The 13,195-nt window shown below is 40.6% G+C and overlaps 1 protein-coding gene across 4 annotated transcripts in view; it reads right to left on the bottom strand.

Moving 5' to 3' along the window:
• The window catches only part of RUFY2 (RUN and FYVE domain containing 2), a 62,367-nt gene that overhangs the window by 8,404 nt on the left and 40,768 nt on the right, over nt 1-13,195 (bottom strand). For all 4 annotated transcript variants that reach the window (XM_017851414.1, XM_017851415.1, XM_017851413.1 and 1 more), the window contains 3 exons: nt 10,124-10,253; nt 9,728-9,822; nt 2,037-2,085 (listed from right to left, as the gene is read on the bottom strand). In XM_017851414.1, coding sequence (XP_017706903.1) covers nt 2,037-2,085; nt 9,728-9,822; nt 10,124-10,253 — 274 coding nt within the window. The remainder of the gene's footprint in view (nt 1-2,036; nt 2,086-9,727; nt 9,823-10,123; nt 10,254-13,195) is intronic.

Below are 13,195 nucleotides of genomic sequence, written 5' to 3'. Positions count from 1 at the left end.
AAAAAAAAAAAAAAAAAAAAAAAAAAAAGGAAAGAAAAAAACTAGCTGGGCTTGGTGGCAGGTGCCTGTAATTCCAACTACTGGGGAGGCTGAGGCAGGAGAATCACCGAACCCTGGAGGCAGAGGTTGCAGTGAGCTGAGATCATGCCATCGCACTCCAGCCTGGGTGAAGAAGCAAGACTCCGTCTCAAAAAAATATATAGAATAAGACAGGTGTGGTGGATCATGCTTGTAATCCCAGCACTTCAGGAGGCCAAGACCGGAGGACTGCCTGAGGACAGGAGTTCAAGACCACTCTAGACAACACAGCAGATACTGTCTCTACAAAAAATGTAAAAATTAGCCAGGCAAGGTGGCACGCACCTGTGGTCCCAGCTACTCAGGAGGCTGAGGCAAGAGGACAGCTTAAGCCCAGGAGTGTGAGACTGCAGTGAACTATGATTGTGCCAGTGCACTCCAGCCTGGGCAACACAGCAAGACCCCATCTCAAACAAAATAATAAATAAAATAACATAAATAAAATATATATATAAAGTAAATGAATGCCACAAAAAACTTTACTTAATTATACTGGGAGACCGGAAAGACGAAAATGAGAGTGAGCAAAACTCTACATCCACCATATGAAGAAGTTAATATATAAGTCTAAAACTGCTGAATCAATAGCAAATAGTACATACTGAATATTAGTTAGAAACACAGGGATAAATGCCAGAAGAAACAGCTAAAAAACTGAAAGTAGCTCCCTTTGGGTGGCAGGAGCTAGGGCAGATAAAGGACAAGGGAGTGAAGAACAAGAGACTGCTACCATCATCGTTATTATTATTATTTATATTATTTGGTGCTAAATCTTCTTAGTATTATTTTTTAAAAATGATTTGCATGTAACATTTTTTTGTCACCCAGGCTGGCGTGCAGTAGCACGATCAAGGCTCCCTGCAGCCTCAACCTCCCAGGTTCAAGCAATCCTCCCACCTCAGCCTCCCAAGTAGCTGAGACTACAGACCTGGCTAATTTTTTCTTATTATTTAGTAGAAACAAGGTCTATGTTGCCCAGGCTGGTCTTGAACTCCTGGCCACAAGCAATCCTCCTGCCTCGGCCCCTCCAAGTGCTGGGATTACTGGTGTGAACCACCACACCCAGTATCATGTAACACTTCTTGATTTTAAAAAATGAAGTTGTTGGTAGGAAGCCACCTGTCACTGAAGTGATCACACAGACACTGTCCTTTCTTCTATGCTGTAGCAAGGATTCAGACACATTCACAACCATACTGGTAAACTGTACCAACCACTTTCACTCACATGTATTAACCTACTCGATATTCAGAGCAACCCTAGGCAGAATCATCAGCCTATTTCAGAAGAGGAAGCTGAGGCTCAATAAGGATACATGACTTGCTGAAAGTAAAAGAACTAGTAAGTAATAGACTGGCATAGGAACTCAAGATTCTCAAGTTCATAGGCAATTTCACTCTATCATGCCATACTTTGTAGGAAAGTAAAATTATTTCTAAGGTCAGTTTCTTTCTTTTTTTTTTTTTGAGATAGAGTCTTGTTCTGTTGCTCAGGCTGGAGTGCAATGGCGTGATCTCTGCTCATTGCAACCTCCACCATCTGGGCTCAAGCAATTCTCCTGCCTCAGCCTCCTGAGTAGCTGGGATTACAGACGCCCACTACCACGCCTGGCTAATTTTTGTATTTTCAGTAGAGATGGGGTTTCACCACGTTAGCCAGGCTGATATCAAACTCCTGACCTCAAATGATCCACCTGCCTCGGCCTCCCAAACAGCTGGGATTACAGGTGTAAGCCACTGCACCCGGCCTCTAAGGTCAGTTTCTAAAGGAATGTTATTAATAATGTGACTCTAGGGGTACAGGGAAGAGATGAACTCCCAGCATCCAAGCTCCTCATTCAGTGCTTTGGCCTCTATATATCCTGGGATTCATCAATAATACATTAGATTCACACAGGGCTTTACCTTCCACTGGAGACTTTCACATACCTTCCCAGTTTAGGAAAACGTTCTACTCACCTGCAATGCTTTGTTGGCTTCTTTTATGTCTTCAATTTTAAGTTTTGACCTAAAAAGATTACAAATAGGTCCAAATTTCAGTACACATATTTAAATATAGAACATTCAGTATTTCAGTAGGTATTGGTATTTCATAGGATACAAAATTATGTATAGTATATGATCTTTATGGTCTTCTCTGGCTAGTGGAATATTTCATATTCTCCTATATTTTCTAAATGTCCTAAAGCAAAAATATTTTAGGTTTAAAACTTGCTTTTTAAGAAATACTGGCATTTTCATGTGATCATGACAATATTAATAGCTATCATTTATTGTAGGTTTACTATGTGCCTTTGCAGGCATAATCTCGTGTAATCTATACAAAAACCTATTTTAAAGATGAAGAAATGTCTGATGAAGTTTAGTCACTTGTAAGAGGTCACAGAGCTGGCAACTGGGGGAGCTAGGATTCAAACCCTTGTCTGTGACCAAGGTAAAAGGGCACATGCTAACCATTATGCACGCTATTTCTCTAGCAAATACAGAAGTGCTAAGGAAGAAAATACTGTGAGCCAGGCGTGGTGGCTCAGCACTTTGGGGGGCCAAGGCGGGTGAATCATCTGAGTTCAGGAGTTTGAGACCAGCCTGGTCAATATACAGTGAAACTCCATCTCTACTAAAAATACAAAAATTAGCTGGAAATAGTGGTACACGCCTGTAGTCCCAGCTACTCGGGAAGGTGAGGCAGGATAATCGCTTAAACCCAGGAGGCAGAGGTTTCAGTGAACCAAAATCACAGCACTGCACTCCAGCCTGGGTGACAGAGCGAGACGCCATCTCTCAAAAAAAGCAACAAAAAAGAAAATACTGTGGAAGACATAGCTGCAAATACTTTTCCACTTTTTTGATGGAGCCTCGTTCTGTTACCCAGGCTGCGGTACAGTGGCACGATCTCAACTCACTGCAACCTCCACCTCGTAGGTTCAAGTGATTCTCCTGCCTCAGTTTCTTGAGTAGCTGGGATCAGAGGCACCCGTCACCACTCCCAGACTAATTTTTGTATTTTTAGTAGAGAGAAGGCTTTACCATGTTGGCCAGGTTGGTCTCGAACTCCTGACTTCAAGTGATCTGCCCGTCTTGGCCTCTCAAAGTGCTGGGACTACAGGTGTGAGCCACCAAGTCTGGCACTTTTCCACCTTTTGAAAATATGTATGTTGGGCCAGGTGCAGTCACTCATGCCTGTAATCCCAGCACTTTGGGAGACGGAGGTGAGCAGACCACCTGAGGTCAGGAAGGAGTTCAAGACCAGCCTGGCCAACATGGGTGAAACCCCATCTCTACTAAAAATACCAAAAAAATTAGCTGGGCGTGGTGAGGGGCGCCTGTAATCCCAGCTACTCGGGCGGCTGAGGCAGGGAGAATCACTTGGACCGGGGAAGCAGAGGTTGCATTGAGCCGAGATTGTGCCAATGAGCTCCAGCCTGGGCAACAGAGCAAGACACCACCTCAAAAAACAAGAAAAAAAAGAAAATACATATATTAGAATCAACTTACTACCAAGTCGTATAACTTTTTTTTTTAAGACGGAGTTTTGCTCTTTCACTCAGGCTGGAGTGAACTCGCAAGATCTCAGCTCACTGCAACCTCTGCCCCCAAGGTTCAAGCGATTCTCCTGCCTCAACCTCCTGACCAGCGGGGATTGTAGGCACCCGCCACCACACCCAGCTAATTTTTGTATTTTTTGTAGAGATGGAGTTTTGCCATGTCGGCCAAGCTGTTTTCAAACTCCTGACCTCAGGTGATCCACCCACCTCGGCCTCCCAAAGTGCTAGGATTACACGTGAGCCACCATGCCCAGCCCGAATTGGTATAATTTAATTTTTTTTCTTCTTTAAAAAATAAAATACATATGTTAATGAAAATGCAAATTATAAAAAACAGTAATTACCTGTGATCCCATTACCCAGAGGTAATGGGATCTTCTCTACACATCTGTGGATATATTTTAAATGGAATAATTATCTACATAGTTTTCCATAACCAGCTATTTTCACAATATATCCTGAACAGCTTGCAGCTACTGACTTGTTACTGAGTATCTGCCATATCATTATAGTAAATGGTTACTTGGTATATACAATGAAAAAGAATATAAAATCGTTTATATAATTATTATCTACTGTTAATCTTTTAACGTGTTTCAAATTTTTCACCACAAAAGTTGTTTATTAAAATTACAATGACTAGTTCAGGCACGGTGGCTCCTACCTGTAATCCCAGCACTTTGGGATGCCGAGGTGGGCAGATCACTTGAGGTCAAGAGTTCCAGACCAGCCTGGCCAACATGGTGAAACCTCATCTCTACCAAAAACACAAAAATTAGCCAGGCATGGTGGTATGCACCTGTAGTCCCAGCTACTCAGGTGGCTGAGGCAGGAAAATCGCTTGAACCTGGAAGGCATAGGTTGCAATGAGCCAAGATCACACCACTGCCTTCCAGCTTGGGCAATAGAGCGAGACTCTTGTCTCCAAAAAAAAAAAAAAGCAAACAACAACAACAAAATTGGAATGACTAAAACATCAGTATTAATTCTCTTATAAATGAAATTCCTGAATCAAATGATATATCAGATACTAAAGCCTCTACAACTGAAGCAGAACATTAAAAATCTGCTTTGCCCTATAAAATGCTCTGCATTCCAAGACATAAAAATGAAGTGTGAGTCTTTCACCCACCTCATATTGACTCTTACGGTGGAAATAATCAATGTAAAACTACACACTGTAAAAATACTGACATAATAATCACATTTTCTTGGCTAAATTCACATCTACAAAATGTGCCTCAGGAAAACTGACTCTGTTGGGAATAGTGGCCACAACAGTGATGATTTAATTGTGCTATACAGAAAAATTGAATATGGAATTAAAGTGGCTTAATGGTATTCACCACAGAAAATGTTTTCTTGGCTGGGCACAGTGGCTCACGCCTGTAATTCCAGCACTTTGGGAGGCCAAGGCAGGCGGATAACCTGAGGTCAGGAGTTCGAGATCAGCCTAGCCAACATGGTAAAACCCTGTCTCTACTAAAAATACAAAATTACCCAGGAGTGATGGCACACACCTGTAATCCCAGCTACTCTGGAGGCTGAGGCAGGAGAAACACTTGAATCCAGGAGGCAGAGGTTGCAGTGAGCCAAGATCATGCCACTGCATGCCAGCCTGGACGACAGAGCGACACTCGGTCTCATGCCCTGTCTGGGAAATACTTTTTTAGGAAAATTTACTGGTATTGATAGATTTCTGATTTAAATGCCCTTATTCATAAATATGGACTCAAAAAAGCCTCTCTATGATACATATTGCCTAAGTGTCCTAAAGAAAGGAGCATCAACTACAATTCCAATAACCATAATGTACAAGAATACCTTCTCAGCCAGGCATACATAATGTACAAGAATACACTTCTCCCAGGTGGCTCACGCCTGTAATCCCAGCACTGTGGGAGGCCAAGGTGGGTGGATCACTTGAGATCAGGAGTTCGAGACTAGCCTGATCAACATCGTGAAATCCCACTTCTACTAAAAATACAAAATTAGCCAGGTGTGGTGGCGCACATCTGTAATCCCAGCTACTCGGGAGGCTGAGGCAGGAGATTTTGTATATATGTATATACTTATACGTATATATTTACATATATACATATATATAAATATATATAGTAGTAGTACCAGCTACTCAGGAGGCTGAGACAGGAGAATTATTTGAACCCGGGAGGCGGAGGTTGCAGTGAGCCAAGATTGCGCCACTGCACTCCAGCCTAGGTGACAGAGCAACTCTGTCTCCAAAAAAAGAGATAGACTTGGAAGGCTTTAAACATTGACTGTTCTTCTGAGTAATTACCATTCTTCTGTATAATTACAGTAGACTGTCTAATTTAATAATTAAGGAAATGAAAATAAGCCTGAAAGGAAATACATACATATATGTATATATATGTATGCATGTGTATACATATATACATATTCTCCTGTCTCAGCCTCCGAAGTAGCTGGGACTACAGGCACATGCCACCATGCCCGTCTAATTTTTGTATTTTTAGTAGAGATGGGGTTTCGCCATGTTGGCCAGGCTGCCCTCGAACTCCTGACCTCAAGTGATCTGCTCACCTCAGCCTCCTAAAGTTCTGGGATTACGGGCGTGAGCCACAGCACCTGGCCCAAATCTATCTTTTTATAAGAATTCTTCAGGCCACGTGTGGTGGCTCACACCTGTAATCCCAACACTTTGTGAAGCTGAGGAGGCAGGAGGATCATTTGAGCCCAGGAGTTTGAGACCAGCCTGGGCAACAGAGTGAGACCCCACCTCCATATAAAATATATAAATAAAAATGTAAAAAAGAATCCTTCGAGTTGGATGTAGTGGCTGACACCTGTAATATTAATGCTTTTGGAAGCCAAAGTGAGAGGACTGCTTGAGGCCAGAAGTTTGAGACCAGCCTTAGGCAACACAGTGAGACTCTGTCTCTATTTAATTTTTTAAAAAAATAATCTTTCAGGTCAGGCACAGTGGCTCACGCCTGTAATCCCGGCAGTTTGGGAGGCCAAGGCAGGAGGATCACGAAGTCAGGAGATCAAGACCATCCTGGCTAAAACTATGAAATCCCATCTCTACTACCAAAATACAAAAAAAATTAGCCAGGTGTGGTGGCAGGCGCCTGTGGAGGCTGAGGCAGGAGAATGGTGTGAACCCAGGAGGTGGAGCTTACAGTGAGCCAAGACAGCACCACTGCACTCCAGCCTGGGCAACAGAGCAAGACTCCATCTCGGAAAAGAAAAAAAAAAAAAACAACAATAATAATCTTTCAATAATAAGCTGGTAAGAGTAAATATTTCACTTTTCAAACCCAGTAAGTAGAGGTTGCAGTGAGCCCAGATCACACCACTGCACTCCAGCCTGGGTGACAGAGTAAGACCCTGCCTCAAATAAATAAATAAATAAATAAATAAATAAATAAATAAATAAAGGCAACAGCTAGACATTTATATGATCATGCCTGTAATACAACTATAAAGTCTCTATTAAGTATGAAGTGAGGGGCTGGGCGTGGTGGCTCATGCCTGTAATCCCAGCACTTTGGGAGGCCAAGGTGGGCAGATCACCTGAGGTCAGGAGTTCAAGACTAGCCTGGCCAACATGGTAATAATGCTATCTCTACTAAAAATTAGCCGGGTGTGGTGGCGCGCACCTGTAATCCCAGCTACTCAGGAGGCTGGGGCAGAAGAATCACTTGAACCCAGGAGGCAGAGGTTGCAGTGAGCTGAGATAGCACCACTGCATTCCAGCCTGGGTGACAAAAGCAAAACTCTCTCTCACACACACACAGAAAAGTATTAGTTGGGGAATGGGTGAAAAGTAACACCCTAGGTTTACTTTTAATATTCCTAGGTTTACTATTCCATTGTTTTAATATTAAACCATTATGATCTTAGTAAATGCAAAGATGTTTATTTTTTTATTGGGAGGATTGCTCACTGTTGAGTGTCTAGCACTTAGTACAGTGCCTGGCACATAGTAGAAGCTCAGTGTCTGTCAATAAATAAATGGAAAATAAGGTAATAAGCACTTTGCACAGGGTCTGCCTCAAAGTGCTCAATAAATAGACACTAGATTGGAATTGAAATCTTGCTTATCAGAACCACAATGCAAATTGTTCTTTGAAAAGCTCTAAAGACAAAACAGCTTTATCTTTTGAGATCTAATATTTCCTTTTGTGGTTCTAATGAATTACTCCTTCTTATGTCCTTGGAAACTGGTTGCATTATCTCTTAATGGAATCCCACCTTTAGCAACCAAGTCTCCATTCTAGTATGATTTCTACTTAATTGAATATATACAAATGACATATATGTCCATATAACTAATTCTATCTAAATCAATGACAAGATGTTTACAGATAGAATTGTTTGAGGTTAGCTAAACTTTGGGGATTAATACTCAGGAGAAGGGAAGTACTTGCTTTTTTATCTTAAACCTTTTTGTGCTATTTGATGTTCTAATCATATAAAACATCAAAGAGATTTATATCGGTGATGAGATTATGAGACATTGTAGCTTTCTTATTTTTACTTTCCTGTATTTAAAAAAGTGGGCTGGGCACAGTAGCTCACACCTGTAATCTCAGCACTCTGAGAGGTTGAGGCGGGATGATGTCTTGAGCCCAGGAGTTCAAGACCAGCCTGGGCAACATAGCAAGATCCTAACTCTACAAAAAATAAAAAAAAAAAAATTAGCCAGGCAAGGTGGTGTGCGTCTGTGGTCCCAGCTACTCCAGAGGCTTGAGATAAGAAAACAGCCTGAGCCTGAGAGATCAAGGATGCAGTGAGCTGTGACTGCGTCACTGCACTCCAGCCTGGGCAACTTGAGAGAAAGACTTGTTTCAAAACAAATAAAAATAAATAAAAAAAAATTAAAGTGACTATACTTTTTAAATGTGGCAGTGGTACATTCAATACTAAATTAAACCTTTTTGAGCTTATTCCAAATATCTGGTAGTATGTTCAATCAGGCACAAAGCTGCTAACCCAAAACACAGACCATGGGGAAATAAAGGAAAATGTGGCTGGGAACAGTGACTCACACCTGTGATCCCAGCATTTTGGGAGGCTGAGGTGGGAAGATTGCTTGAGGTCAGGAGTTTGAGACCAGCCTGGGCAACATGCAAGACCCCACCCATCTCTATAAAAAATAAAAATTAGTAGGGCATGATGGTGCATGCCTGTAGTCTCAGCTACTTGGTAAGCTGAAAGGTGAAAGGGTTGCTTGAGCCCAGGAGGTCAAGGCTGCAGTGAGTTATGATTGTACCACTACACTCCAGCCTAGGCGAGACCCTGTCTTTGAAAAAAAAAGGAAATGTGAGAAAGGCAGAACACCACTTCTCCATCTTGTCTTTACAGGATCCCAATGACATTTTACTTCAACAAAGCCAAACTGTATGAAGTTAAGCCCTGTCTCCAGGAGGCATGAAACCACCTCTACTTCTCATGCTGCTGGCTTCTTCTCAAAACAATCTGAAAGACAGCTCCCTGGATATTTTGAAACCTCAGCTTCTGTTTTCTGAGAAAATATATTAATAACTTCTGAATTCTCTGATATTGAAGAAATTGAACAAGAGTGTTAGTTTTCATCTATTGGGAAATATTCAAAGCTAAGTCTACTAAAATGAGTAAAACTTTAAATATAATCTCTCTAGTCTAGTCTCATTTTAAATCTTTATAGTTTTGTTTTGTTTAATAGTTCATATCTTTCTCTTTTTTTTTTTTTTTTTTTTGAGACAGAGCCTTGCTCTGTCGCCAGGCTGGAGTCAGCTCACTGCAACCTCCACCTCCTGGGTTCAAGCGATTTTTGTGCCTCAGCCTCCCAAGTAGCTGGGATTACAGGCACACGCCACCACAAGCAGCTAATTTTTGTATTTTTAGTAAAGACAGGGTTTCACCATATTGGCGAGTCTGGTCTTGAACTCCTGACCTCATGAACCGCCCACCTTGGCCCAGAATTACATAGTGCTGGGATTACAGGGGTGAGCCACCGCGCCCTGCCTAGTTCATATCTTTCATGTATTTAAACTTTTCTGCCTAATAGATCTGGCACACTTATATCTTTTATAAAAGTCAATAATGACTACTTAGTTGAAGGAAAAAAGAAATTACTCGCTAAGTTTGTTGCCGAGTTCTTGAAGAGCTTGCTCTTGTTCATGATATATTTTTTTCAACTGCTGATTTTCATCCTGGAGGTTAAGGAACTCCTTCAGAACAATAAAAGACAGAAAATGCAATTTAAAAGAAAGAAACAAGAAACTCCAGATTGTATATATACCATTAATCAGAAACAAACATCCTTTAGCTTTTTAAAAGAAACAAATTGTGTCCAAAGCTCTTTCCTAGCTGCTCTATGTATCAACTATTTTCCGTTTACTTAATCTCTTCACTGATATTTTTTAAGATGACTAGTATATCCATTTCCTTGGTATAATGTAAATTATAATTTATCTTTTAAATAAGTTAACATTTGTCAAGATAGAATTTTAAAGTTTTACCACTATTTACTTTTTTAAGACTAATGATTTGTTGAGTCTCATTTCTAAGATGAGATAAGGCATCTTTCTCCTTTTGAAGATCTTCCTGCAAAGTCTGCCTCCATTCCTTCTCAATCTTCAAGTCAGTTTCCAGTTGCACCCTTGAATGACAAATAACACACAGAAGCTCAGTGCTATTTCTCACATGACAGTTGTTATGTATTCTTTACTAAAATCACCCTTTTGGTTTACTACTTTGGCCTTTGTAATGCATTTTTCAGACATTTTCTTTCACAAATATTTTTCGGTAAACAAGTTCAGCAGCACAGGGTTTTCCAATCACAAAATATTGACTCATTTGCCAGCCATGAAACAATCCTTGCTAAACCATTTACATCATTAATTAATTCCATAGACATAAATATTGCATAAGCACAGAAAATGCCTTGGAAAGGCAAACATCATAATATTAAAACTGGTTACATCTTGGGAATAGAACTAAGAGGAGGAATGTAAGATTCTAATTGTCTTACACTTCTATGCCATGTGAAAAATTTTACAAAAAACTTTATTCCAATGTAAGAATTATAGCAATTGCTAAATCAGTTTAAATTCAGTAACGGCAAAATCAGCCCTGTTGCAGAGTGCTAATTTGCAAATTACTATTGGAAGCTGAGCAATTACATGAAAGACCTAAAACCAAGCAGACATTGGGGGAAAGTCCACACTGCCTGGAAATGCCAATTCTGAAAGCATTCCTGCAATCTTCTTCTTCTTCTTCTTTTTTTTTGAGACAGGGTCTTGCTATGTTGCCAGGCTGGACTCAACTCCTGGGCTCAAGTGATCCTCCCACCTCAGTCTCTCAGCATCTGAGACTATAGGCCTGCCACCAAAACTCCTGAATTATTCTAAAGGTGCTAGCTGGCAAAGAAACATAGTTGAATTTCCACATTTTAAGCTGACTAAAAAAAAGAACACAAATCACTTCCATGATTATTCCTCATAAACAGTTATAATAAGTGAGGCATTTATCTACTAACAATACTACGGTTACTAATACTTTATATTTTAATTGCAACATTATAATGTTGAGTATATTATTTTAATATTTTGTGTTAATATTTAGATTAGTTTTATTTCCTAATAGTTAGCATTTCCATATACAGACATATATTTTCCAGTGGAATAAATTTTAGATTTTGTAATTCAGGTTGAGGAGAAGAATACCTGAAAATGGAATTTACAAATTATCGATAAATACTATTTTACTACAAATTTAAAATTTGAACAGTATCTCTTCAACTGTTATTTCCTTACAACATTGACAAGAAAAAAAAACTGATTCCCACTGGGGCCACTGTCTGTGTGAAGCCTGCACATTCTCTCCATGTCTGTGTAAGTCTTCTCCAGGTACTCCAGTTTCCTCCCAGATCCCAAAGATGTGCACATTAGATGAACTGGCATTATCTACATTGTCCCAGCCTGAGTGTGGGTGTGTTTGGGTACATCCTGTGATGGAATAGTGTCCTGTGGAAGACTGGTTCCCACTGGGTGCCCAACTTGCCAGAATAGGCGCCAGCCACCAGTGAGCCTGAACTGTAATAACTGGGCAAAGAATGAGCTTACTCGTTTTTATTCATCTTTCCTTAAATGTATGTATAACTCACGTTTATTTCAATATTTAATACTAGAAGACCAGAAGGTCTTTAGTTAGCAATTTAGTGATTTTTTTGTGAAAATAATTATGCAGTAGAAACTTAACTCTTCTTCATATCAAGTAGCCTATGATAAAACTGGTTTCATTTAGCATCATTTCACTCAGTCAGAGTTTCCAAGAACCTGTCAATGACATTAAGTGAGGATTTACTGTGTATGTTACATAATGTGAGAACTTACTGTGTATGTTACAAACACTGAAGTAACCAAAGCACACAGTACCCTGTTGAATGGCCTCATCATCCAGAATCAGAAAAAAAGTGAATGAAAAAGCAAAGGAAATTTTTGTTTTTAAGTTATATACATATATTGTCAGAATACATGTTGAATACTGAAGGCAAAAACCATAAAAGGAAAAAAGGAAGATGTACCAGGCATGGTGGCTCATGCCTGTAATCCCAAAATTTGGGGAGGCCAAAGCGGGCAGATCTCTTGAGGCCAGGAGTTCAAGACCAGCCTGCCCAACATGGTGAAACCCCATTTCTACTAAAAATACAAAATTTAGCCGGGTGTGCTGGTGTCCGCCTGTAATTCTACTACTTGGGAGGCTGAGGCAGGAGAATCGCTTGGACCCGGGAGGCGGAGGTTGCAGTAAGCCAAGATCTCACCACTGTACTCCAGCCTGGGTGACAGAGCAAGACTCCATCTCAAAAAAAAAGAAAAAGAAAAAGTAAGATGTAAGTACATAAAGAATTAAAATGTCTAAATAAAAACCACTATAATCAACATTTTAAACTAAACAATAAACTTAGAAAAAATTTTCAGGCTGGGCACAGTGGCTCATGCCTGTAACTCCAGCACTTTGGGAGGCCGAGGCAGGCGGATCACCTGAGGTCAGGAGTTCGAGAACAGCCTGGCCAACATGGTGATACCCTGTCTGTACTAAAAATACAAAAATTAGCCAGGCGTGGTGGCACACACATTTAATCCCAGCTATTCAGGAGGCTGAAGCACGAGAATTGCTTGAACCTTGGAGGCAGGGGTTGCAGTGAGCTAAAATCGCACCACTGCACTCCAGCCTAGGCAACAGAGTGAGACTCTAAAATATATATATATATATGGTTCATGCCTGTAATCCCAGCACTTTGGGAGGCTGAGATAGGCAGATCACAAGGTCAGGAATTCGAGACCAGCCTGGCCAACATGGTGAAACCCTGTCTCTACTAAAAACACAAAAACTATCTGGGCATGGTGGCAGGTGCCTGGAATCTCATTTACTCAGGAGGCTGAAGCATGAGAATTGCTTGCACCCAGGAGGTGGAGGTTGCAATGAGCTGAGATCGCGCCACTGCACTCCAGCCCGGGTGACCAAAAAAAAAAAAAAAAAAAAAAAAAAAAAAAAAAAAAAAAAAAAAAAAAATGGGGTTACACAAAAAAAAAAGTTTTT

Source organism: Rhinopithecus bieti, unplaced genomic scaffold, assembly GCF_001698545.2.
Source record: "Rhinopithecus bieti isolate Rb0 unplaced genomic scaffold, ASM169854v2 scaffold_33940, whole genome shotgun sequence".
Taxonomy (NCBI): domain Eukaryota; kingdom Metazoa; phylum Chordata; class Mammalia; order Primates; family Cercopithecidae; genus Rhinopithecus; species Rhinopithecus bieti.
The sequence above is the reverse complement of the archived record's forward strand: the minus strand, read 5'-3'. Positions and strand labels throughout refer to the sequence as shown.